Genomic DNA, 27160 nt, shown 5'->3' with positions numbered 1-27160 from the left:
CACTATTTATTGGGCTGGGGGGGGGGGCTGTTTGTGCCTCTGGGTACTGGGAATGCCAGGGGGCTGTAAGGTGCCACAGTCAGTCACTATTTATTGGGCTGGGGGGGCTGTTTGTGCTTCTGGGTACTGGGAATGCCAGGGGGGCTGTAAGATGCCACAGTCACTATTTATTGGGCTGGGGGGGGCTGTTTGTGCCTCTGGGTACTGGGAATGCCAGGGGGGCTGTAAGGTGCCACAGACAGTCACTATTTATTGGGCTGGGGGGGCTGTTTGTGCCTCTGGGTACTGGAATGCCAGGGGGCTGTAAGGTGCCACAGACAGTCACTATTTATTGGGCTGGGGGGGCTGTTTGTGCCTCTGGGTACTGGGAATGCCAGGGGGGCTGTAAGGTGCCACAGACAGTCACTATTTATTGGGCTGGGGGGGCTGTTTGTGCCTCTGGGTACTGGGAATGCCGGGGGGGCTGTAAGATGCCACAGACAGTCACTATTTATTGGGCTGGGGGGGCTGTTTGTGCCTCTGGGTACTGGGAATGCCAGGGGGGCTGTAAGATGCCACAGACAGTCAATATTTATTGGGCTGGGGGGGCTGTTTGTGCCTCTGGGTACTGGGAATGCCAGGGGGGCTGTAAGGTGCCACAGACAGTCACTATTTATTGGGCTGGGGGGGCTATTTGTGCCTCTGGGTACTGGGAATGCCAGGGGGGCTGTAAGGTGCCACAGACAGTCACTATTTATTGGGCTGGGGGGGCTGTTTGTGCCTCTGGGTACTGGGAATTCCAGGGCCTATTCTGGATCCCAGTCCAGACCTGCTGCACGTCACCATCTCCTTCTCCCCCACACCCATAGGGTGGCCACTTTCCAGCCAAGGCAGTCCGGGCAGGGAGGGATACTTTGGAGGGGGAGGCAGGGACTGTGACACAGCGATTGGGCATTGGAAGATTCCATCATCATTCTCTGACCGGGTTGAATCATCCCGTCTGGATTTCTAAATGAGCAAATCCGGAGGATGTTTTGACCTGAACAGCCCTTATGAAACTGAGCAGTCCATGTCACACCAGGCAGTTAGAAACCCTACCCACCTGTACACTTACCTGCATCGTACTACACTTTTACAGCAGTACCACGGGCAGAGTTAGAGAAGGCAGCAGCGGCACGTGTGTAAGGCCCTAGCACCCCTTCCCATAGGCACCCTAGTCACTTGCCTCTGCAGCCGACCCCTGATTCTGGCCCTGGGATGGTCAGCATCATTCTACCCAACAGCAATGCTTCTCTATCTCATCTGGAGGGCTGTGGCAGGGGCTGCAGTAGGAGCAGTAGGAGAGGAAAAGAAAATGAAAACATTTGAGGACTTGCCTGGCCCTTCGCTATATTTTATCTAGGGATGCACCGAATCTCGGATTCAGTTCGGGATTCGGCAGAATCCATCAGGATGGGTTTGGGGGTTCGGTGCATCCCTAATTTTATCATACATAATAGGAAGTAAAACTCTGGCTCAAGGTCCACAAAGAACTAGATATATAGACTTAATAATTAATAATTGTGTAGCAATTGTACCCCTTCCTGTATATATATGTGTGTCTCTGTACAGAGACTGCCAAACTACCTGCTGTGGCAACAATCCCTTGTTCCCTCCCCCTTTCATACCTGTTTCCCCGTATCCAGGTGACGTGTAAAGTCCCCTGTGAGAGACAGCGAAGCCTTGAACTGGGGATTCGGGACTGTGACTTCTTCGCTTTGTTCCGTATAATCTGCCTGAAGGCTTGTAATTGTCTGTGGCATGTACACAGAGCATTCTAATTAACTTCCCAATACAAATTCATTAAAAATGTTCACATTTGTAACTGTAATTGCTACTGAAGTCTTTGTTTATCCCTTCCCATTGGTTCTGTATCTGGAAACAATGCAGCAGAAGGCAGTTCTCTAGTATGTTATAGAATGTCCTATTCTTAGCAAATTTGCAATTGGTCTTCATTATTTATTTGTTACAGAAATATGAAATATTTGCCTTACTCTTCTACATCATTTCAGCTTTAAAATGGGGGTCACTGACTCCAGCAGCCAAAAACATTTGCTCTGTGATGCTCCAGTTTTATTGTTATTGTTACAGTTTATTCCTTATATTTATATTCAGTTCCTCTCCTATTCATATTCCAGTCTCTCATTCTAACCACTGCCAGGTTACTAAGGTAAACAGGACCCTAGCAACCAGATAGCTGCTAAAATACCAAACTAGAGAGCTGAAAAAGTGAAATAACTGAAAAGCCACCAGAAATAAAAAACAATTGCAAACTGTCTCAGAATATGGATGTATATATCATACTAAAAGTTAATTTAAAAGTGAACAACACCTTAAAGCATCTCATGTACAGCACTGTAAGTGGGCACACTGTAACCCATTTTAACTCCTACTGGAGTAAACATGATGTGTGCCATTATGATTAGACAAGTTTTAGTTTGCCTTTAAACTAATTTTAACAGAGGAGCGTACATTTCAGAACACGGAAAGGCAAGAAAATAAATAAACTCTGTGTAATGGAACAGAATTAGGAGTCAGTGCTGGGTACATGGGAGCAACAGAGCCGGCTGAGCGCAGACAAAGAATGTGGGAGTTCCCACTGTGCAGCCAGAAGCCTTTCTAGTGATATGGAATGGGCAAGGGGCAGTCACGTGGCCATATTGTGTAACTGACACAGCCATGACAGGGCTTTCCTCTCTTATGCACAGCCCAAGGCTGATCAGGAACATCCAGGCGCAGCTTACAGGCACGATGCCCTCTGCTTCCAAGCTGGGCTTTCTGCCCCTGGGTAGGTGCCGCTGGCTGCTGCACACAGGCAGGGGGGTAAGTGTGAGCCAAGGCAGGGCTGTGGCAGGGGCTGCAGTAGGAGCAGTAGGAGAGGAAAAGAAAATGAAAACATTTGAGGACTTGCCTGGCCCTTCGCTGCTCACCAATATATACTGGGTGTTCCTGAGAGGGTACATACTCTACACCCACGAGCTGCAGGTAAGTGTTTCACCCTTTCAGATTCATATATTATTATTAGCATTTATTTATAAAGCGCCAACATATCCCACAGCGCTGTACAATAAGTGGGTTTCATACATTGGACATACAGAGTAACATATAAAGCAACCAATAACAGATACAAGAGGTGAAGAGAGCCCTGTCCAAAAGAGCTTACAATCTACAAGGAGAAAGGGTTGTGACACAAGGTGTGGGAATGGCATATACAAACTAGGAACAGATAAGCCCCCTGTTCTCTTGCACCCCTGCCTTCCAGTTTGTTTTCTTTCATTTTTAAAGAGAAAACAACAGCAAAGCCTTAGCTTCTCCTTTGTATCCATTTCCTTTTTATACTTTGCTTTTTTCCTGCGCATGAAAGCTCCCATACACTCTGAATGAGCATTTCCCAAAAACACTTATTGTACAGCGCTGCGGAATATGTTGGCGCTTTATAAATAAACGTTAATGTAATGTAATGTAACACTTGGCCAACAAACTGCTCTGAACTGCCGTTATAGAACAAAGCAGAAATAGAGACTGCACTCCAGCAACATTTCACCGGGGGAGCTTACCCCATTTATTATGCCAATGTACCACAAAAAAATCATCGTTTTGGGGGGGCACTCCCTCCCTTCGTCAGGAGGGAGTGCCCCCCGAAACGTTGATTTTTTTTTGTGGTACATTGGCATAATAAATGGGGTAAGCTCCCCCGGTGAAATGTTGCTGGAGTGCAGTCTCTACAGTATTTCTGCTTTGTTCTATACATTGTTGGGGCGCTGCCATATGCCTGGGAGACTTTGCACCACAGAAAATTGGCTAAGGTGAGTGCAGCTGTGATTTTTTTTGTTTGCTACAACTGAACTGCCATTACCCTTAGGGTAGGGGTGCCCAGACTTTTTCCCCCGGCGATCTACTTTTGACTCCTCCCCGCGTACATACATGACACAGTGTACATACGCATACCCAATAAGCACGCTGCACTTCCGCATTTCCCGGCTTAGACGCGGGCCACCAGAAATCCATGGGGGATCGACTGGTGGACCACAATCGACGTTTTGGCCACCCCTGCCTTAGGGTGTTTAGTCTGTGAGACCAAACAAAAAAATTGGAAGGCGGGTTACCCCAATTATTTCTGTATAGAACAGACATTTCTAAGCTGTGGCTGTGCAGCTATTGAAGACGCAATATCCTTTAGGGCTCTGGTACACGGGGAGATTAGTCGCCCGCGGCAAAACTCCCTGCTCGCGGGCGACTAATCTCCCCGAGTTGCCTTCCCTCTGCCATCCCACCGGCGAACATGTAAGTCGCCGGCGGGATGGCAGACGCGGCGGGGCGATTTCGGGAAATCGCCGAAAAAGCCTCGCGAGTCTTTTTCGGCGATTTGCGCGAAATCGCGCTGCCGCGTCTGCCATCCCGCCGGCGACTTACATGTTCGCCGGTGGGATGGCAGAGGGAAGGCAACTCGGGGAGATTAGTCGCCCGCGAGCAGGGAGTTTTGCCGCGGGCGACTAATCTCCCCGTGTACCAGAGCCCTTACACTCACACATACCAATATATTAAGGGCATTATAAGATTTTGTCTATAAAGCTACTAAAACTCTCCCCTCCCAGGTGCAGATTTTGCCCATAGTTGATATACAAGAAACACTTACCCTTTCCCTGCAGTGATTCCTCTCAGTGTCACTGGAAATGGGTGACTGTGGGGCAAACAACATTGCACTAACACAGAATAAAGGGAAGAGCCCATGTAGGGTTGCACCCTGGCTTGTATCCCACTTAAAGCCAACATTATTAATAAGAAAGAACGGTATAAATACAGCATAGCTGATATCAGGGCCATCATCAGGGGGGCACAGGGGGGACAGCTGTCTCGGGCCCAGACAAACCTCGCTTTAAAGGGGGCCCGGCCATGATACCGTTTTTTTAGCTCGGGCCCCTTTAAAGAATTACGGGCCCTGAGGACGCGGGAAGGAGCTGGAGGATGCTGGGGGGAGCGGGAGGAAGCAGTGGGGGAGCAGGGAGCGCGCCATAGTATGAGGACACTGGGGGAGGACCAGCAATGTTTTAGGGGGCCATGAGCTGGCTAGCAATGTTTTAGGGGGTCCCTGCCCTGGCACCAATGCAAAACATAACCCCTGGCTACCAATGTTTTAGGGGGGCCTGGCTACCAGTGTTTTAGGGGGGGCCTGGTTACCAATGTTTTAGGGGGCCCTGGCTACCAGTGTTTTAGGGGGCCCTGGCTACCAGTGTTTTAGGGGGCGCCTGGCTACCAGTGTTTTAGGGGGGGCCTGGCTACCAGTGTTTTAGGTGGGGCCTGGCTACCAGTGTTTTAGGGGGGCCCTGGCTACCAGTGTTTTAGGGGGGCCCTGGCTACCAGTGTTTTAGGGGGGCCCTGGCTACCAGTGTTTTAGGGGGGCCCTGGCTACCAGTGTTTTAGGGGGGGCCTGGCTACCAGTGTTTTAGGGGGGGCCTGGCTACCAGTGTTTTAGGGGGGCCCTGGCTACCAGTGTTTTAGGGGGGCCCTGGCTACCAGTGTTTTAGGGGGGGCCTGGCTACCAGTGTTTTAGGGGGCCCTGGCTACCAGTGTTTTAGGGGGCCCTGGCTACCAGTGTTTTAGGGGGGCCCTGGCTACCAGTGTTTTAGGGGGGCCCTGGCTACCAGTGTTTTAGGGGGGGCCTTGCTACCAGTGTTTTAGGGGGGCCCTGGCTACCAATGTTTTAGGGGGGCCCTGGCTACCAATGTTTTAGGGGGGCCCTGGCTACCAATGTTTTAGGGGGGGCCTTGCTACCAGTGTTTTAGGGGGGCCCTGGCTACCAGTGTTTTAGGGGGGGCCTGGCTACCAGTGTTTTAGGGGGCCCTGACTACCAATGTTTTAGGGGGGCCCTGGCTACCAATGTCTGTGTGTCCTTTGTACAGATGGGAGGAGTCATTGGGGGTGGGGTGGGGTGGGGTGTGGGAGGAGGGGGGGACCCAGAAAATTCTGTTGGGAGGGGCCCTGTGATTTCTGATGGCGGCCCTGGCTGATATTGTTATACAAAAAGGGGCCACCCTAACCCCCAATTCTTCCGCTATCTGAGGTCATTTAGAAAGGGTTTGGGCTTTTGAAGCAAATTCAGGTTGAGATTATGGGTGGGGGGGCTGTTTGTGAGGGTCACTGAGACTGGGGGCCAAAGAAATTAGGAACAATTTAGGAAAAGTGCAGCTGGCAGACATTTACTGTGATGACTCTCTTCAGTAATGTTCAGAGAAATGTTATGTTACTGTATCCTCCTGTCAAGAAACTGTTCTCCCTCACAGGCATAAAAGCAACTTCCTGCTCCTCCATTACTGCTTCCTGCTCTGTGCCCCGCCCACCTGTCACTCACCTGAGCCGCACATTCCCCTCAGATTTGCCTCCAGGCGAATTCCTCAGTCAGTGTCATGGGCAACTGGTACTCCCTCAAGTGGCAGTCCGGCCTCTCCCAGTCAGTTCCAGTTGGAAGGAGAGATGGTCACCAATAAGAATATATTATAAATAGATATATTTAGGGGTGTGAAAAGTAGGACCCCTTCATAGTACATGTGTCTGTCACTGCCCCATACTGAGGTAAAGGAATGTAGGGACCCATAGAGTTAAGCTCCCTATGGTGTTATCCCCTTATCTAATCTTATCTGTACTGTTATAGGGCAGAGCCCTCTACACTCAGGTTACAGTTATTAAGCTATTCCCTATAGGTTTAGCCCAGGTTGACCACTCCCCTTGGCAGACTATATAGTGTCTTCCTCTTTTGGCTGCATGCTGTGTTCTGGGCAGAGCTTCAATTGAGCCTGGACCAGAACATAGGCCCAGAAGCCATTTGTACCCTAGGGGACCTCATACCCTAGTGAAAAGTCGGGGACAGGGCCCCGTGAATAAGAACAAGCCAGCACAGTCAGTTTTATTAATAGCACCCTCTTGAAGTGGTGAGTTCAGTCAGCTTATTTAGCAAGGGCAGTTAATAGCCCCATCCAGGAGATGTAAAAGGGTTTAACCTCTCTGTTGTCGTTCTTTTGGGACCGGTTTTATTAGACGCCAGGTACCATTTTCCGAGATTGTGATATCACGTTGGCCATTTTGGGTTGTAATTCCAAAGAGAACGGACTCACATGTGCCACTGCTCTCTATCCTGAGCTCACGCTGAAGTGTTGTGCGGCTGCCAACACCACCATTCTCACCTGCGCTACCTCTATTCGGCACTGTCGACCGCTGCGGCTGCAGTTGGAGACCGACACCGTGCACCTCCCAGGACCAGCGGCTGCGGCCTGGGTGACGGCATAGCAGAGGCGCGACAGGCCTTGTGAGTGAGGGCTACGCTAGTTATCTGCCTAAGAGTCGGATCGCGGCTGCAACCGACCGAGTACAGCAGAGGATATTGTCCATATATTATAGGCGAACAGCCTACCCTACCGGATCCTGCAGAGGCCGGATAAGTAGAGACTGTACCACCCACCTATCCCGGATCGCGGCTGCGACCGGGTGTTACTGTTAACTTTCCCAATAATTGGTCCCCAGGTGCGCCTTCAAGAGGTTATTGCAGTGTGGGACATCTTACAGTAAGGAGCTGTATTACATTGCTGCGGCTGCAGCCATAAATTTGCTTGCTCCAAGATGGCGGCCCGTGCAGATAGCCCAACGCCACAAAAGAGATATGTGTGGCTGGGAAATTTTGGAGTACAGTTTGGGGATGAAGGGGAAGAAATAGTGGTGCCATACTGTGGTAGCTGCGGCCAGGAGGTCTGTGAGGCTTTGCAGGACATAAGAGCCAGTTGCCCTGCATGCACAAATAAGTGCTGGACTGATCCCATAGTGAGGGTGGAGACCCCCCTCAGAGCTGGGGCTGGTTCGAGTCCCCTGAGGCCCACTACATCAATTCCCATCCCAGAGCCGAAAGGAATTATTTCCCCACCCCAGGCAGAATCATCTGGGGATATCTTACTGTCCTCTTCTGACCATTCAGGGGAGGTACTGGACAATGCTTCTGAAGCAATATGGCCATACAACAGAAAGGCCAAATCTACTGCCAGTTCTGTGGGGGCTGAAGTCTCCACAGTGGAAAAATAGTTACAACTACTTGGTCTCTCTGCTCGCCTAGGCAGAGGCCGTTCTGTGACCCCAGAAAGGGCCAGTGGTGGTCTTTCACCAGGATGGATCCCAGTAACTGGGGGTTCTACGAGAAGGTACCCCAAACCAAATTGGAGTGCCATGGAGTTCGGGCGCCCCATAGAAAATAATCCTCAGGGAGAGGAAACCAACATCCCTCCACCGGTACCTCAAAATGAGCCTGAAGCTACCATTGGGATGCCGGATACACCGCCACCTCCGTACAGTTTCAGTAAGGATGAGACCTGCTGGGTTGCTCCGGGCCGTGCAGACCCTGAAAAGTACAGGGCTGTTTCGCGAGTACAGAGACTGATACACAGCAGAGTATATGAGTGGCAATTTTACATGCCCTATGCCTCAGAGTGGGTATACGACGAGGTGGATAAGCACCTCGACGAATGGATCTACGGGGAACTGACCCGCAGAGAGAAAATTGGATTTGGAGGCCTGCTTTCCACCAATCCACAGAGACGCCACCAGGATGTGGACTATCTTTCAAATATTGCCCGAGAGTGGTGGTTCGGCCGGACCGTCCTTAAGCACCGGGTTCGGTCCTGCAGAAAGTACCAGGAGGACCAAAACTTTTCGCTGCTATCTGACCTCCCCAGTGGAGGCAAGATTGACAAGCCACATCCAGGCTACTATATTTCCTATGAGGCTACAAAAGCCAAATTTGACCGCAACCTCCATTAGGTGGAAAAACCCCATGCGGTTCTGGATGCCCTCCCTGATTGGATTTTCCCCCGGGTGGGAGGTGGGTGTGGTCCCTAATTGTTCAAAGGAGTCACCCACCATATTTTGGGCACATTCTTTAAAGACTGCTGGTATTGCTGCATAAGGTGTGACCCACTTCCTGTTATATATCCACAGAGGTGGATTTGTTTTTGTTCTTAAGTTTGGGACTCTCCAAATCCTCCAGGAGAGACTGTAAAGTTATACATAGTTGGGTGTTCAAGAAGAGACTGCTGCGCCCCATCCCACTACAACTTCTACTTCCACCTACCTCACCAAGGGTAGGAACCATTGCCTAATCCACACCTACGGAGTGCATGTCAGGATATTCATGAACACTGAGTTAGGGTGGGAAGGTATGGACTTAATAAAGTTGATGGGTGGGAGTGTGTCACAGTTAAACTTGTGCCCACTAACATTTCTTTACAGCCAAGCATGTGCCTGGGGACACCTCAATGAAGGCAGGATCGTTCCCAAGTGTAAGTGATGCCCGTTATACCCCTGTTGCAGGTTACAGGTGGTATATCAAGGATCCCTTAAGTGTGTGCCTGAGCACCCCTGTTAGTGGTCAGGAAGGTGACTCAAGGTTCTCTAAGTATGTGCCTGTTATACCATAATGACACTCATGTATTGTATATGGTTTACAGAAAGGTAACTAGTAACGAAACAGTTAAAATTTTCTGTGCCTTAAATTTTTCATTTTTCAGCTATCCATTGTACTGGGTACTCCTCAGGAGAGGGTATCAGAAACGGATGTAAGGGTACTGTATTTTTGCACTAAATCAATGCACTACTGTTATTGCTTGAAAGTGTACTTATTGTTATTTACCATTGCCGGGTCGGAATGGATTTTTCCCCCGGGTGAATGTAGGGACCCATAGGGTTAAGCTCCCTATGGTGTTATCCCCTTATCTAATCTTATCTGTGCTGTTATAGGGCAGAGCCCTCTGTACTCAGGTTACAGTTATTAAGCTATTCCCTATAGGTTTAGTGCAGGTTGACCACTCCCCTTGGCAGACTATATAGTGTCTTCCACAAGGAAGTGTCTTCCTCTTTTGGCTGCATGCTGCGTTCTGGGCAGAGCTTCAATTGAGCCTGGACCAGAACATAGGCCCAGAAGCCATTTGTACCCTAGGGGACCTCATACCCTAGTGAAAAGTCGGGGACAGGGCCCCGTGAATAAAAACAAGCCAGCACAGTCAGTTTTATGTAATAGCACCCTCTAGAAGTGGTGAGTTCAGTCAGCTTATTTAGCAAGGGCAGTTAATAGCCCCAACCAGGAGTTGTAAAAGGGTTTAACCTACCCCGGCTCTGTTGTCGTTCTTTTGGGACCGGTTTTATTAGACGCCAGGTACCAGTGTTAGGAGCTCTCCCCTGGACCACAGTCGGCCGGAACACTCCCTTCTGAAAGGTCTTCACCTCGGGTATCAGCTAATCCTCTGTGCATTCTCCAAGTGGGGTATTCTGTTCCTTGAGTGTCACATTTGCTATATCCATTGTGACCAATTCCTATACTGCTGTGACTGTGAGTATATACCCTGCTGCACTATCCAGTTGCTTTGCACAATAAACCAGTTATTATTGCATCATAAGAATCCTCTGGCGTCCATCTTTTGCTACTTGCACCACACACCTCAGCTAGTTGTAGTTCTGCTACACCCTCGCTCCATCCTAATTCTCCCATTTAGCGGAGGCTCACTCCTTTGTATTAAGTGTCGTATGTAACCCATGCTCTCCATTACACTACTAGCCTGGATTTGTCCTTAAATAGGCCAAATAGGTGTTACAGGAGTTTGTGAAGTATTTACTATATAGTTACCTGAGGGTCTGTGCCTAGGGTGAAGCTTTAGGGGAAACCATGTGGTCCCCAAGATTTAATTGCTTTGAATTAAATTAAAAAAAAATCACTGATGCTTCCAGTTAAATCCAGCAACAGCACTGGGGGGAATGGGGGTTCCCCTCTCTTTGCAATTGGTGCATATCCAGACTGTCCTGCACGTGTACCAATGGGAAGAGTCCAGGCTGAGGCAACACCGGGCCTAAATACAGCCCTGGGTATAACATAGTGTTAGGGATCATGGTAGCACCAGTGTATGGTATAAGGCAGTTCTGTCGACTCTCCTGGATCCCCTCATGGAGGAAGGTGTGTAGTTTGAGGAAGGGAGGCCTCAAAAAAGCCAGCTTAGCGACTTCTAAGGGCCAGATTTATAAAGTGGATGCCGCATCAGTTAATAGAGCTTCTCCAGCAGAATCCTGCATTGTAATCTGTTTTTCCCATGGGGCTAGCCATATTCTTCATCTCCCAGGGTGCCACAGCCATGTGACCTGTGCTCTGATAAACTTCAGTCACACTTTACTGCTGCACTGCAAGTTGGAGTGATATCCCCCCCCCCCTCACCCCCAGCAGCCGATCAGCAGAACAATGGGAAAGGAGCAAGATAGCAGCTCCCAGTAGGTATCAGAATAGCACTCAATAGTAAGAAATCCAAGTCCGGCTTGGGACTCCTCCAGTTACATGGGAGTAGGAGAAACAATAGGTTAGCTGAAAGCAGTTCTAATGTGTAGCGCTGGCTGAAAGCTCAGACTCAGGCACAAGGCACTGAGATGGCGCCTACACACCAATATTACAGCTACAAATACATTTGTTGGTTGAAGAATAAAAGGTTAAATGGCAGAGGGAATTAATTGCTGTGTAACAGTGTCATTTAGAAATAAAAATGACATCATAAAAATCATGACAGTATCCCTTTAGGCTCCACCAACTAGATAGTCAGGTTAGTAAGTGTAGGAGATGGCCAAGTAGAGGGACAGGTAGTAGTTATAGGCAGAATTAGAAATCCCCCTGAAGAATATGTGTGAGAGAGGGGGCAGTAACCTACTGTGAGTAATGATATTGTAATTTTCCCACTGATATTTCTATTAAGGCCATTTATAAGAAGAATTATGGACCTATGTGGAAATCTACTCTGGGACGCTACAAAACCGTAAATATTGCTGATGTCGACATCTTGGAAACGGTACTGAGGCAGGAGGGAAAGTACCCTGTGAGGATTGACATGGAGGTCTGGAAAGAACATAGACGCCAAAGAGATCTCTCCCTGGGCCCTTTCACAGAGTGAGTCTGCAATAAACATTATTAGAATACTCATAGGCCAATGCCAAAAAGGGGACCAAAGATATTCTAGGGGACCCACACTGTAATTAGATGCCAAAGTCTCCTTCCTTTTCAGTACAAAGCAGCAGTGCTATAATGCTTTAAGTCTAAGGTTCTTGCTATCTGATCCCCATTGTAAGCAGCAGTCCTGCCCTGCTTTATGGCTGAGATTCTAGCTATCTGTATAACAGAGCATTCTGTCACAGTGGCACAGATCCTATCTGATCCCCCCATTGTAAGCAGCAGTCCTGCCCTGCTTTATGGCTGAGATTCTAGCTATCTGTATAACAGAGCATTCTGTCACAGTGGCACAGATCCTATCTGATCCCCCCATTGTAAGCAGCAGTCCTGCCCTGCTTTATGGCTGAGATTCTAGCTATCTGTATAACAGAGCATTCTGTCACAGTGGCACAGATCCTATCTGATCCCCCCATTGTAAGCAGCAGTCCTGCCCTGCTTTATGGCTGAGATTCTAGCTATCTGTATAACAGAGCATTCTCTCACAGTGGCACAGATCCTATCTGATCCCCCCCCCCCATTGTAAGCAGCAGTCCTGCCCTGCTTTATGGCTGAGATTCTAGCTATCTGTATAACAGAGCATTCTGTCACAGTGGCACAGATCCTATCTGATCCCCCCATTGTAAGCAGCAGTCCTGCCCTGCTTTATGGCTGAGATTCTAGCTATCTGTATAACAGAGCATTCTGTCACAGTGGCACAGATCCTATCTGATCCCCCCATTGTAAGCAGCAGTCCTGCCCTGCTTTATGGCTGAGATTCTAGCTATCTGTATAACAGAGCATTCTGTCACAGTGGCACAGATCCTATCTGATCCCCCCCATTGTAAGCAGCAGTCCTGCCCTGCTTTATGGCTGAGATTCTATCTTTATTACAGAGCATTGTGCCATAGTTGCACAGATCATATCTGAAGCAACGGTCTAAGATTCTTAGCAATTATCAGTTTCCCATGTGAAGCAATAAAGTATAATTAAAGAATAAATAATGTGTCTCGTCCCCCACCCACCAGGGAAGGCCACAAATGGCACACCCTCCGCTCAGTGCTTAACAAGAGGATGCTGAAGCCAGCAGAGGCCATGCTCTACACAGGGGTGGTTAATGAGGTGGTGACGGACTTTTTGGTCAGACTAGAAGAGATGCGATCAGAAACTCCATCTGGTGATATGGTGAATGATATACCAAATGCACTCTACAGATTTGCCTTTGAAGGTACTGGGTTACATCTACTATAGATCTTATAATGCAGTTTTCCTGTTTGCAGTCCCTGGCCACTAGTGTTTCTACTGAAGGCTTCATTCCCTGCCATCTACTCCTTTACCTTCGGTCTCTTCTCCTCCTTCCCCAAGCACTTCTATTGGAATCCCCCTCTCCCTCAGCCACATGTACCTTGACCTGAGATTTCCTGTAAGCCTTCCCCAGTCACCTGCACCTTTACTGGAGGCCATCTGCACCTCTACAGGAACCCAACTCTATCGGAGGCCATCAGGCTTTTATAGATACCTGTGCCACCACAAGAACCCAACTTTCTACCTGACCCAGCCACTTGAACCTCTAATAGAGGTCATCTGCCCTCAGTAGTCACCTCTCTACCTCAGGGGTGGCCAATACGTTGATCGCGGTCCACCAGTCGATCCCCCGTGGATTTGATGCCGTACTTCCGCATTCCACGGTCATCGGTCGATCTCCGATGAGAAAGGTCTGGCCACCCCTGCTCTACTGGAACCAGCCACCTGTACCTCTACCAGAGGCCATCTTCCTTCCCTAGTCACCTGTAGAACCCCAGCAACCCAACTCTCTACTTAAGCCAGCCATCTATACCTTTACTTGAGGCCATCTTCCTTCCCTAGTCACCTGTAGAACCCCAGCAACCCAACTCTCTACCTGAGCTAGCCATCTATACCTCTACAAGAGGCAATTTCCCTGCAGCCCCCTAGTTATATACACCTTGAATATAGACTCCTGCACCTCTACAGGCTACTCATGAGGGTAGGGCAAGTACAGATCAATGGGATCCATCCATTTTATATATATCTTTACTGAAAACATACTGACTTATGTTATTCTGCACAAGAAGCATTTATCCTTAAGTATTTGATGGCCTCAAGGCATGGTGCTTCATATCACTGTAAAACCTCACTTCCCACACATTCCAGATACTGAATCTTTCTGATGAAGTATCATTTCTGGCTTTATAGTTTTACGCTTCTCTTGCAAATTGCATGGCCAGATTTGGGCTCTGCACACCACTATACAAAAAGTATATGAGATGTAACTTTTCCTTCCAAGGCATTTCCTACATCCTGTTTGAGACCCGGATTGGCTGTTTGGAGAAGCAAATACCAGTGGAGACTCAGAGGTTCATAGATTCTATTGGAGCCATGTTAAAGAACTATATCTTTGTGACTATTTTACCCCCATGGACCAACAATTTACTCCCCTACTATAAACGTTATATGGACAGCTGGGACAATATATTTGCATTTGGTAAGAATTTACTGTCTTTATTAAATTGGCTGTGCTTACTAATACAATATTTAATGGTTAGCACCTAGCATTTATGTACCGTATTGTATTCCCAGGGAATAAGTTGATTAATGAGAAGATGAAGAAAATTGAGGCCCGACTGGAGAGGGACGAGGAGGTGCAGGGTGAATACCTGACCTATCTGATCTCCAGTGGCAAACTGACCGATAAAGAAATTTATGGCAGCGTGGCCGAGCTGCTGTTAGCTGGGGTCGATACTGTAAGTAATTGGTTTTCAAGAATATATAATATATATATATATATAGCACAAGACAATAAGCTGCACACACCAGGACTTAGCAAAAAACAGTAAATTTATTGAAGAAAAAAATCCAACGTTTCGAGCACTGACTGTGCTCTTCCTCAGGGAAAAAGGAAGAGCACAGTCAGTGCTCGAAACGTTGGATTTTTTTCTTCAATAAATTTACTGTTTGTTGCTAAGTCCTGGTGTGTGCAGCTTGGGCATTCGATCTCTAATAGGGTGTGCTCCGTTTGTTTTCTGTATATATATATATATATACATATATATATATATATATATATAGAAAATAATCATCTGTGGCCAGCACACCCTTCAATGTTTCATCAAAAAAAATTTTATTGTAGATATATTGTTACAATAAAATAAAATGACAATAAAAATTTTTTTGATGAAACATTGAAGGGTGTTCTGGCCACAGATGATTATTTTCTATACATACATAATTTTGGCTAAGCACCCTGCAGAATATTGAGCCTTGGAGTGCGGACACCATTTGGATTGATATATATATATATATATATATATATATATATACAGTATACAGTGGCTTGCAAAAGTATTCGGCCCCCTTGAACTTTTCCACATTTTGTCACATTACAGCCACAAACATGAATCAATTTTATTGGAATTCCATGTGAAAGACCAATACAAAGTGGTGTACACGTGAGAAGTGGAACAAAAATCATACATGATTCCAAACATTTTTTACAAATAAATAACTGCGAAGTTGGGTGTGCGTAATTATTCAGCCCCCTTTGGTCTGAGTGCAGTCAGTTGCCCATAGACATTGCCTGATGAGTGCTAATGACTAAATAGAGTGCACCTGTGTGTAATCTAATGTCAGTACAAATACAGCTGCTCTGTGACGGCCTCAGAGGTTGTCTAAGAGAATATTGGGAGCAACAACACCATGAAGTCCAAAAAACACACCAGACAGGTCAGGGATAAAGTTATTGAGAAATTTAAAGCAGGCTTAGGCTACAAAAAGATTTCCAAAGCCTTGAACATCCCACGGAGCACTGTTCCACCGATCATTCAGAAATGGAAGGAGTATGGCACAACTGTAACCCTACCAAGACAAGGCCGTCCCCCTAAACTCACAGGCCGAACAAGGAGAGCGCTGATCAGAAATGCAGCCAAGAGGCCCATGGTGACTCTGGGGGAGCTGCAGAGATCTACAGCTCAGGGGGGGGAATCTGTCCATAGGACAACTATTAGTCGTGCACTGCACAAAGTTGGCCTTTATGGAAGAGTGGCAAGAAGAAAGCCATTGTTAACAGAAAACCATAAGAAGTCCCGTTTGCAGTTTGCCACAAGCCATGTGGGGGGGGGCAGCAAACATGTGGAAGAAGGTGCTCTGGTCAGATGAGACCAAAATGGAACTTTTTGGCCAAAATGCAAAACGCTATCTGTGGCGGAAAACTAACACTGCACATCACTCTGAACACACCATCCCCACTGTCACATATGGGGGGGCAGCATCATGCTCTGGGGGTGCTTCTCTTCAGCAGGGACAGGGAAGCTGGTCAGAGTTGATGGGAAGATGGATGGAGCCAAATACAGGGCAATCTTGGAAGAAAACCTCTTGGAGTCTGCAAAAGACTTGAGACTGGAGCGGAGGTTCACCTTCCAGCAGGACAACGACCCTAAACATAAAGCCAGGGCAACAATGGAATGGTTTAAACCAAAACATATCCATGTGTTAGAATGGCCCAGTCACAGTCCAGATCTAAATCCAATGGAGAATCTGTGGCAAGATCTGAAAACTGCTGTTCCCAAAGGCTGACCATCTAATCTGACTGAGCTGGAGCTGTTTTGCAAAGAAGAATGGGCAAGGATTTCAGTCTGTAGATGGGCAAAGCTGGTAGAGACATACTCTAAAAGCCTGGCAGCTGTAATTGCAGCAAAAGGGGGTTCTACAAAGTATTGACTCAGGGGGCTGAATAATTACGCACACCCCACTTTGCAGTTATTTATTTGTAAAAAATGTTTGGAATCATGTATGATTTTCCTTCCACTTCTCACGTGTACCCCACTTTGTATTGGTCTCTCACGTGGAATTCCAATAAAATTGATTCATGTTTGTGGCTGTAATGTGACAAAATGTGGAAAAGTTCAAGGGGGCCGAATACTTTTGCAAGCCACTGTATATGTATATATATATACAGTATATATATATATATATATACACACACAGGTATGGGATCCCTTATGCGGAAACCCGTTATCCAGAAAGCTCCGAATCACGGAAAGCCCGTCTCCCATAGACTCCATTTTAATCAAATAATTCAGAATTTTAAAACTGATTCCCTTTTCTCTGTAATAATAAAACAGTACCTGTACTTGATCCCAACTAAGATATAATTACCCCTTATTGGGGCAGAACAGCCCTATTGGGTTTATTTAATGGTTAAATGATTCCCTTTTCTCTGTAATAATAAAACAGTACCTGTACTTGATCCCAACTAAGATATAATTACCCCTTATTGGGGGCAGAACAGCCCTATTGGGTTTATTTAATGGTTAAATGATTCCCTTTTCTCTGTAATAATAAAACAGTACCTGTACTTGATCCCAACTAAGATATAATTACCCCTTATTGGGGGCAGAACAGCCCTATTGGGTTTATTTAATGGTTAAATGATTCCCTTTTCTCTGTAATAATAAAACAGTACCTGTACTTGGTCCCAACTAAGATATAAATAATCCTTATTGGATGCAAAACAATCCTATTGGGTTTAATTATTTTTTTTATTGATTTTTTTAGTAGACTTAAGGTATGGAGATCCAAATTACGGAAATACCCCTTATCCGGAATACCCTTGGTCCCAAGCATTCTGGATAAAGAGTCCTATACCTGTAGATGCACCTACAGATGCTGCTGAATGGCTGCTAATTGGGCACTGGGAGTAGTAGTTTAATAAAGACTTAAGTCCAGACATTCCTGTTGATGGTTCATTGGAGTGAATGTTCTGCCCCTCACAGACATCCAACACGCTATCCTGGGCACTGTACCACCTGGCTAGAGAACCAGAGATTCAAAACGCCCTGTACCAAGAGGTGATCGGAGTGGTTCCAGGGCAGAATATACCCACTTCTGAGGATATCTCCAGCATGCCCCTGCTACGGGCTGTAATTAAAGAGACACTACGGTAGGACTCAGAGAGAAACTGCTATATTTCCATCATGCTTATTAAACATGACTTCAGAGTTAAGAGGCGCTTAAGTGGTGACATGATAAATATATAAGGGGAGCATATAATAACCTCTCTAATGCTTTATTTACCAGTAGGTCCTTCCAACGGGCACGAGGGCACCCACTCCGTTTAGAAGAAGGGAGGTTCCATTTAAATATTCCCAAAGGATTTTTTACAGGGGGAGTGGTGAAGTTGTGGGATTCCCTCCCTGAATCAGTCGTGCTGGCTGATACATTATATAGCTTTAAGAAGGGGCTGGGTGGGTATTTAGCAAGTGAGGGAATACAGGGGTAGGGGGGATAGCTCTCAGTACAAGTGAGGGAATACAGGGGTAGGGGAGATAGCTCTCAGTACAAGTGAGGGAATACAGGGGTATGGGAGATAGCTCTCAGTACAAGTGAGGGAATACAGGGGTAGGGGAGATAGCTCTCAGTACAAGTGAGGGAATACAGGGGTAGGGGAGATAGCTCTCAGTACAAGTGAGGGAATACAGGGGTAGGGGAGATAGCTCTCAGTACAAGTGAGGGAATACAGGGGTATGGGAGATAGCTCTCAGTACAAGTGAGGGAATACAGGGGTAGGGGAGATAGCTCTCAGTACAAGTGAGGGAATACAGGGGTATGGGAGATAGCTCTCAGTACAAGTGAGGGAATACAGGGGTAGGGGAGATAGCTCTCAGTACAAGTGAGGGAATACAGGGGTAGGGGAGATAGCTCTCAGTACAAGTGAGGGAATACAGGGGTAGGGGAGATAGCTCTCAGTACAAGTGAGGGAATACAGGGGTATGGGAGATAGCTCTCAGTACAAGTGAGGGAATACAGGGGTAGGGGAGATAGCTCTCAGTACAAGTGAGGGAATACAGGGGTAGGGGAGATAGCTCTCAGTACAAGTGAGGGAATACAGGGGTAGGGGAGATAGCTCTCAGTACAAGTGAGGGAATACAGGGGTATGGGAGATAGCTCTCAGTACAAGTGAGGGAATACAGGGGTAGGGGAGATAGCTCTCAGTACAAGTGAGGGAATACAGGGGTATGGGAGATAGCTCTCAGTACAAGTGAGGGAATACAGGGGTAGGGGAGATAGCTCTCAGTACAAGTGAGGGAATACAGGGGTAGGGGAGATAGCTCTCAGTACAAGTGAGGGAATACAGGGGTAGGGGAGATAGCTCTCAGTACAAGTGAGGGAATACAGGGGTATGGGAGATAGCTCTCAGTACAAGTGAGGGAATACAGGGGTAGGGGAGATAGCTCTCAGTACAAGTGAGGGAATACAGGGGTAGGGGAGATAGCTCTCAGTACAAGTGAGGGAATACAGGGGTAGGGGAGATAGCTCTCAGTACAAGTGAGGGAATACAGGGGTAGGGGGGATAGCTCTCAGTACAAGTGAGGGAATACAGGGGTAGGGGAGATAGCTCTCAGTACAAGTGAGGGAATACAGGGGTAGGGGAGATAGCTCTCAGTACAAGTGAGGGAATACAGGGGTATGGGAGATAGCTCTCAGTACAAGTGAGGGAATACAGGGGTAGGGGAGATAGCTCTCAGTACAAGTGAGGGAATACAGGGGTAGGGGAGATAGCTCTCAGTACAAGTGGGGAATAAGGGGATGGGAGATAGCTTCAGTACAAGTGAGGATACAGGGTAGGGGAGATAGCTCTCAGTACAAGTGAGGGAATACAGGGGTAGGGGAGATAGCTCTCAGTACAAGTGAGGGAATACAGGGGTAGGGGAGATAGCTCTCAGTACAAGTGAGGGAATACAGGGGTAGGGGAGATAGCTCTCAGTACAAGTGAGGGAATACAGGGTAGGGGAGATAGCTCTCAGTACAAGTGAGGGAATACAGGGGTAGGGGAGATAGCTCTCAGTACAAGTGAGGGAATACAGGGGTAGGGGAGATAGCTCTCAGTACAAGTGAGGGAATACAGGGGTAGGGGGATAGCTCTCAGTACAAGTGAGGGAATACAGGGGTAGGGGAGATAGCTCTCAGTACAAGTGAGGGAATACAGGGGTAGGGGAGATAGCTCTCAGTACAAGTGAGGGAATACAGGGGTAGGGGAGATAGCTCTCAGTACAAGTGAGGGAATACAGGGGTATGGGAGATAGCTCTCAGTACAAGTGAGGGAATACAGGGGTAGGGGAGATAGCTCTCAGTACAAGTGAGGGAATACAGGGGTAGGGGGGATAGCTCTCAGTACAAGTGAGGGAATACAGGGGTAGGGGGATAGCTCTCAGTACAAGTGAGGGAATACAGGGGTAGGGGAGATAGCTCTCAGTACAAGTGAGGGAATACAGGGGTAGGGGAGATAGCTCTCAGTACAAGTGAGGGAATACAGGGGTAGGGGAGATAGCTCTCAGTACAAGTGAGGGAATACAGGGGTATGGGGGATAGCTCTCAGTACAAGTGAGGGAATACAGGGGTATGGGAGATAGCTCTCAGTACAAGTGAGGGAATACAGGGGTAGGGGAGATAGCTCTCAGTACAAGTGAGCAGGGCCGGATTTCTACTTGGGGCGCCCCAAGGCCGCCCCCATTCGGCGCCCCCCCACCCCCGCCGCGTAAACGCGAATGCGCATGCGCCTAACTTGCGCATGCGCGAACAACCCCTATCGCTAATGCGCATGCGCAAGCGCCTAACTTAGAACTCCCATACGGAGCAGTGGGGAGATGTCCCCATTGCTCCGTATGGGAGCAAAATGTTAACATTTGCTTGCGGTGGGGCGGCATGCCGCCCCTGTGTATTTGCCGCCCTAGGCCCGGGCCTTTGTAGCCTCGCCACAAATCCGGGCCTGCAAGTGAGGGAATACAGGGGTAGGGGAGATAGCTCTCAGTACAAGTGAGGGAATACAGGGGTAGGGGAGATAGCTCTCAGTACAAGTGAGGGAATACAGGGGTAGGGGAGATAGCTCTCACTACAAGTGAGGGAATACAGGGGTAGGGGGGATAGCTCTCAGTACAAGTGAGGGAATACAGGGGTAGGGGGATAGCTCTCAGTACAAGTGAGCGAATACAGGGGTAGGGGAGATAGCTCTCAGTACAAGTGAGGGAATACAGGGGTAGGGGAGATAGCTCTCAGTACAAGTGAGGGAATACAGGGGTAGGGGAGATAGCTCTCAGTACAAGTGAGGGAATACAGGGGTAGGGGGGATAGCTCTCAGTACAAGTGAGGGAATACAGGGGTAGGGGGGATAGCTCTCAGTACAAGTGAGGGAATACAGGGGTAGGGGAGATAGCTCTCAGTACAAGTGAGGGAATACAGGGGTAGGGGAGATAGCTCTCAGTACAAGTGAGGGAATACAGGGGTAGGGGAGATAGCTCTCAGTACAAGTGAGGGAATACAGGGGTATGGGAGATAGCTCTCAGTACAAGTGAGGGAATACAGGGGTAGGGGAGATAGCTCTCAGTACAAGTGAGGGAATACAGGGGTAGGGGGGATAGCTCTCAGTACAAGTGAGGGAATACAGGGGTAGGGGGGATAGCTCTCAGTACAAGTGAGGGAATACAGGGGTAGGGGAGATAGCTCTCAGTACAAGTGAGGGAATACAGGGGTAGGGGGGATAGCTCTCAGTACAAGTGAGGGAATACAGGGGTAGGGGAGATAGCTCTCAGTACAAGTGAGGGAATACAGGGGTAGGGGGGATAGCTCTCAGTACAAGTGAGGGAATACAGGGGTAGGGGGGATAGCTCTCAGTACAAGTGAGGGAATACAGGAGTAGGGGGGATAGCTCTCAGTACAAGTGAGGGAATACAGGGGTAGGGGGGATAGCTCTCAGTACAAGTGAGGGAATACAGGGGTAGGGGAGATAGCTCTCAGTACAAGTGAGGGAATACAGGGGTATGGGAGATAGCTCTCAGTACAAGTGAGGGAATACAGGGGTAGGGGAGATAGCTCTCAGTACAAGTGAGGGAATACAGGGGTAGGGGGGATAGCTCTCAGTACAAGTGAGGGAATACAGGGGTAGGGGAGATAGCTCTCAGTACAAGTGAGGGAATACAGGGGTAGGGGAGATAGCTCTCAGTACAAGTGAGGGAATACAGGGGTAGGGGAGATAGCTCTCAGTACAAGTGAGGGAATACAGGGGTATGGGAGATAGCTCTCAGTACAAGTGAGGGAATACAGGGGTAGGGGGATAGCTCTCAGTACAAGTGAGGGAATACAGGGGTATGGGAGACAGCTCTCAGTACAAGTGAGGGAATACAGGGGTAGGGGGGATAGCTCTCAGTACAAGTGAGGGAATACAGGGGTATGGGAGATAGCTCTCAGTACAAGTGAGGGAATACAGGGGTAGGGGGGATAGCTCTCAGTACAAGTGAGGGAATACAGGGGTAGGGGGGATAGCTCTCAGTACAAGTGAGGGAATACAGGGGTAGGGGGGATAGCTCTCAGTACAAGTGAGGGAATATAGGGGTAGGGGGGATAGCTCTCAGTACAAGTGAGGGAATACAGGGGTATGGGAGATAGCTCTCAGTACAAGTGAGGGAATACAGGGGTAGGGGAGATAGCTCTCAGTACAAGTGAGGGAATACAGGGGTATGGGGGATAGCTCTCAGTACAAGTGAGGGAATACAGGGGTAGGGGGGATAGCTCTCAGTACAAGTGAGGGAATACAGGGGTAGGGGAGATAGCTCTCAGTACAAGTGAGGGAATACAGGGGTAGGGGAGATAGCTCTCAGTACAAGTGAGGGAATACAGGGGTATGGGAGATAGCTCTCAGTACAAGTGAGGGAATACAGGGGTAGGGGAGATAGCTCTCAGTACAAGTGAGGGAATACAGGGGTAGGGGGGATAGCTCTCAGTACAAGGGAGGGAATACAGGGGTAGGGGAGATAGCTCTCAGTACAAGTGAGGGAATACAGGGGTAGGGGAGATAGCTCTCAGTACAAGTGAGGGAATACAGGGGTATGGGAGATAGCTCTCAGTACAAGTGAGGGAATACAGGGGTAGGGGAGATAGCTCTCAGTACAAGTGAGGGAATACAGGGGTAGGGGGATAGCTCTCAGTACAAGTGAGGGAATACAGGGGTAGGGGGGGATAGTTCTCAGTACAAGTGAGGGAATACAGGGGTAGGGGGGATAGCTCTCAGTACAAGTGAGGGAATACAGGGGTATGGGAGATAGCTCTCAGTACAAGTGAGGGAATACAGGGGTAGGGGAGATAGCTCTCAGTACAAGTGAGGGAATACAGGGGTAGGGGAGATAGCTCTCAGTACAAGTTGCCCCAGGGACTGGCCCGATTGCCATTTTGGAGTCAGGAAGGAATTTTTTCCCCTCTGCGGCAAATTAGAGAGGCTTCAGATGGGGTTTTTGCCTTCCTCTGGATCAACTAGCAGTTAGTCAAGTTATATATCGGCATTATGGTTGAACGTGATGGACATACATCTTTTTTCATCTTAACTTACTATGTTATTTGTTAATCGATATTAAAAGAAATTTGGCCTTGGCTATTCCCTCCACTGCTTGTCCTGACTACACGGTACCATTAATATAATGCGGCAGTGATTGGTTCTGCCCCCGAGCAGGCATACATTCATATTACTAAATGTGATATATGTTCGGGTGCAATTGTGTCTTTTTTCATCTGTCACCTGGTGGAACATTAAAGGGGTTGTTCACCCTAAGATTAACTTTTTTTGGTTTTTGAATTTCAGTACCTATTTGGTTCCTAGGGTCTTAATTACTCTAGCAACCAGGTAGTGGCTTACATAAGACTGAAATATGAATAAAACAAATAAGTAATAAAATAAAAATAGTAACAGTAACAATAGTTTGTTGGTTGCCAGGGTCACTGACCCCCATTTGAATGCTGGAAAGAGAAATTGAAACATTGCTAAGAATTAGCCATTCTATAACATGCTAAATAATAACAAAGGTTAACTACCCCTTTAACACTGGATGTTCAACTAGATGTGGGACGCTATGAAACTAGCAACTTACCTCTAATTGAACAAACAATTTTAACTTTTAAATGCTCTGATGAATGTAACCCGTGTAAGTTCTCCCCATAGATTGTATCCTGTTGTACCAACCAATTCCCGAGTGGCTGTGGAGAAGGCCATCACCATTGGAGACTATTACTTCCCAAAAGATGTAAGATGGGGAATTTTAAGGGATTACCAAGGGTTACCAGTTGCTGAGAGCTGTAGTCCAGCAACATCAGGGTTGTATTCTTAAAGCAATACTACTTTTTAAAGAAGAAGGAAAGGCATACTCCCTTCTGATCTTAAAAGAAAACAGTCATGGGAAAACCCATCAGTTAATAGAGCTTCCCCAGCAAAATCCTGCATTGTAATCTGTTTTTCCCATGGGGCTAGCCATATTCTTCATTTCCCAGGGTGCCACAGCCATGTGACCTGTGCTCTGATAAACTTCACTTACACTTTACTGCTGCGCTGCAAGTTGGGGTGATATCCCGCCCCCTCACCCCCAGCAGCCGATCAGCAGAACAATGGGAAGGGAGCAAGATAGCAGCTCCCAGTAGGTATCAGAATAGCACTCAATAGTAAGAAATCCAAGTCCGGCTTGGGACTCCTCCAGTTACATGGGAGTAGGAGAAACAATAGGTTAGCTGAAAGCAGTTCTAATGTGTAGCGCTGGCTGAAAGCTCAGACTCAGGCACAAGGCACTGAGATGGCGCCTACACACCAATATTACAGCTACAAATACATTTGTTGGTTCAAGAATAAAATTTTAAATGGTTTTGTAATCTGCCCTTTAAAAACCACCCACCAATCAATACTGACAGTGGAAAGGTATAGAACATCTGCCTCTTTTTTACTAATAACTATGTCCCTCCTGAACCAGAGATACAAAAGGCAGAAGGCTGCTTACGGGCTTTATAGCATAATTTGATGACACCTGTGTGTGCAGGCTATGAGAAAAACCTTTGGAGATGTATGGCTCAGTTTGACAGAGGAATACACCCCCTTTGGTTGCCAAGCCACACCACCTTCTGACTTTTTAAGGGAATGTAACACAATAGGAGGGCTACAGCAGAAAATAAGAAAGTCATCATCCATATTGTGACTGACTCTAAGGCAGCTTAGAGAATAAAAATCAGATTAATGTAATTTTCTTTCATAAAAATCCATTCCGCTCTCTTTTTCCACGTTAATCAGATAAAATAACAGTGCAACTCTGAATTCCATTGCAGACACTCATTGCTTTACATCATTACCATATATCACGGGATGAGAAAAACTTCCCAGAATCAGATAAATTTATCCCTCAGCGCTGGTTCCGAGAGAGTCGGGTAAAGAACAACCCCTTCAGTTCCATTCCCTTTGGATATGGGGTTAGAGCCTGCGTTGGGCGCCGTATTGCTGAGCTGGAAATGCACATGTGCCTGTCCCGGGTAAGTGTGACGGAGGTCGGACCCTTTAAATCAAATGCGCTACCAACTTACAAACACCAAAACATTATTACAACTTTTCTCTGGATCTGACTTTTGAAACAATGTAGCAGAATCAGTTCTCCTTCATTCCTGCTAATCAATATATATATATACATACATACATATATATATTAATTCATAGGTGGATTGTTGACAGGGTTATGGTGTAATGGAGCGTGTCTGGAAACCATACATGAGTGTGGCTTTTTTTTTTTTTATTGGTGTTCCATTCTCCTTGCTGGCAGATCTCTCTCTAGAGTGACCAGTGGGCTAGTATTTGGGCCTTCCGCTGATATAAATATAAAGCGCCATGATTACTTATGTAGGCTCTGCACACATGGCATACCTTAAGTGAAAGTCTAAACCACAACCAAAACTTATACACAGCACAGTGTGCCCTTGCCTCAGTTTTAAGCAATATCTCTCCATTTTTCATTTCTTAGATAATAAAGAAGTACGAGGTGAGACCGGACCCTAGTGGAGCTGAAATAAAATCAATGGCAAGGATTGTGCTGACCCCTCACAAACCCATAAACCTTCAGTTCCTGCCGAGGACCCCCTCACCGTCGGCGTGATTATAGTTGCCTTGTGTAGCTGTCTCTGCTTCAAGCCTCCCCTGGCATAAGCACCTGGGTTGGACTGGCCTGCCTGAGTACCAGAGGATCCGCAGGCCCCAGCCTAAACCTTTTCTTATTTCTGCCATTGGTCTAAATGACGCCTATTGCCTTTATTACTGTCTCCGTCTAACTGCTGTGAGAGCAGGTTCTCTTGTGGGCCCTGGGATGCCTATAGAAACACCGTAGACTGGAATCCATGTCAGGGTACTACTATCCCATCTACGTGTTGCACGCTTGCACTCAGGTTAAAATGCTGACCATCGCATAATTACACATAGGACTTATAAAGTAACGGCTTATAACGTAACGACTTAGGACATATAACCTGGTGATTTATTTTCATGAGGTGCCCCATGTAGGTGTTTTGCCTTTGCTGGTACCACATGAAACTCAAGTAAATAATGGCTGGCTACCACATAGCTTCTATGAGGCATTCCTAGCACTTAGTTCTGTACATAACCTGCTTTTATCTATTTGCACTGTCTACAGCACTTGTGTTCCTGAAGGAGTTACGGTCTTATTATTTTAATATTTCTTTGATAATAGTGTCCCTGTAAGCCCCAGACTGACTGACTTTCACTTCCAGAAAGAGAGAACAAACACACATGTTAATTCTGTGTTACTACCTCAATTGTTAGAATATTTCTGTAAAAATCAATACTGACCTTCTTATACGTGATTCTGTAATAAAAAATAGTTTTATGAAATGATGTCCATGCAGACTCTTTTCCTTGTTTAGATATCTATTAGAAAATGGTAAGGAGCCCCAGTCTCATTAAAAGGACTATTAAAAGAGTGCTTTGAGTGGCTCTTCATAATTCCCCTTTTAATATATTAGCATATCCTTTGGTAGAACACAGTAATTGAAATAAGATGCATATCTGTCTCTAATTTATTGGGTTGCAAAGCTGATTAATGAGGAAGGAAAGCTAAAAACTCAGTAGCTTTATCAGAAAGGCCTATGTAAATACAGCCATAAGCACTCACAGAAACGCTGCACTGAGTCCTCTGTCAAAAGAAACATTTTTTGTCTTCCTTTGTATATACATGGGTACCTGACTTCCTCTCTCAGAAAAATCCTTCTTTCCTTCTCCTAAAATACAGAAAGTTTTCCCATTTGTTGCTATGATTTAATCTCGTGGATCATCTTTAATAA

At 47.1% G+C, this 27160-nt stretch overlaps 1 protein-coding gene across 2 annotated transcripts; it reads left to right on the top strand.

Moving 5' to 3' along the window:
* Positions 1 to 2659: 2659 nt before the first annotated feature.
* LOC116407844 (sterol 26-hydroxylase, mitochondrial-like) lies at positions 2660 to 26711 on the top strand. 2 transcript variants are annotated; one of them, XM_031893899.1, is made up of 9 exons: positions 2660 to 3003; positions 11778 to 11968; positions 13033 to 13232; positions 14310 to 14507; positions 14603 to 14766; positions 17794 to 17960; positions 24003 to 24084; positions 25148 to 25348; positions 25831 to 26711. In XM_031893899.1, exons 1-9 carry the CDS (start codon positions 2698 to 2700, stop codon positions 25960 to 25962), a joined length of 1641 nt encoding a protein of 546 aa, XP_031749759.1. In that variant the 5' UTR covers positions 2660 to 2697; the 3' UTR covers positions 25963 to 26711. The 2 variants fall into 2 exon arrangements, with proteins under 2 accessions (XP_031749759.1, XP_031749760.1); XM_031893900.1 differs by lacking the exon at positions 2660 to 3003 and adding an exon at positions 6196 to 6588.
* Positions 26712 to 27160: the final 449 nt, after the last annotated feature.

Source organism: Xenopus tropicalis, chromosome 9, assembly GCF_000004195.4.
Source record: "Xenopus tropicalis strain Nigerian chromosome 9, UCB_Xtro_10.0, whole genome shotgun sequence".
Taxonomy (NCBI): Eukaryota; Metazoa; Chordata; class Amphibia; order Anura; family Pipidae; genus Xenopus; species Xenopus tropicalis.
This window is presented reverse-complemented; position numbering and strand designations above follow the sequence as displayed.

Excerpts from the sequence above, each read along its gene's own strand:
- LOC116407844 (XM_031893899.1), top strand. The coding sequence starts at position 2,698 with ATGACAGGGCTTTCCTCTCTTATGCACAGCCCAAGGCTGATCAGGAAC. Across the intron at positions 14,508-14,602 it reads GGACAATATATTTGCATTTG|GGAATAAGTTGATTAATGAG; the intron begins GTAAGAATTTAC and ends TTGTATTCCCAG. Across the intron at positions 24,085-25,147 it reads ACTATTACTTCCCAAAAGAT|ACACTCATTGCTTTACATCA; the intron begins GTAAGATGGGGA and ends ATTCCATTGCAG.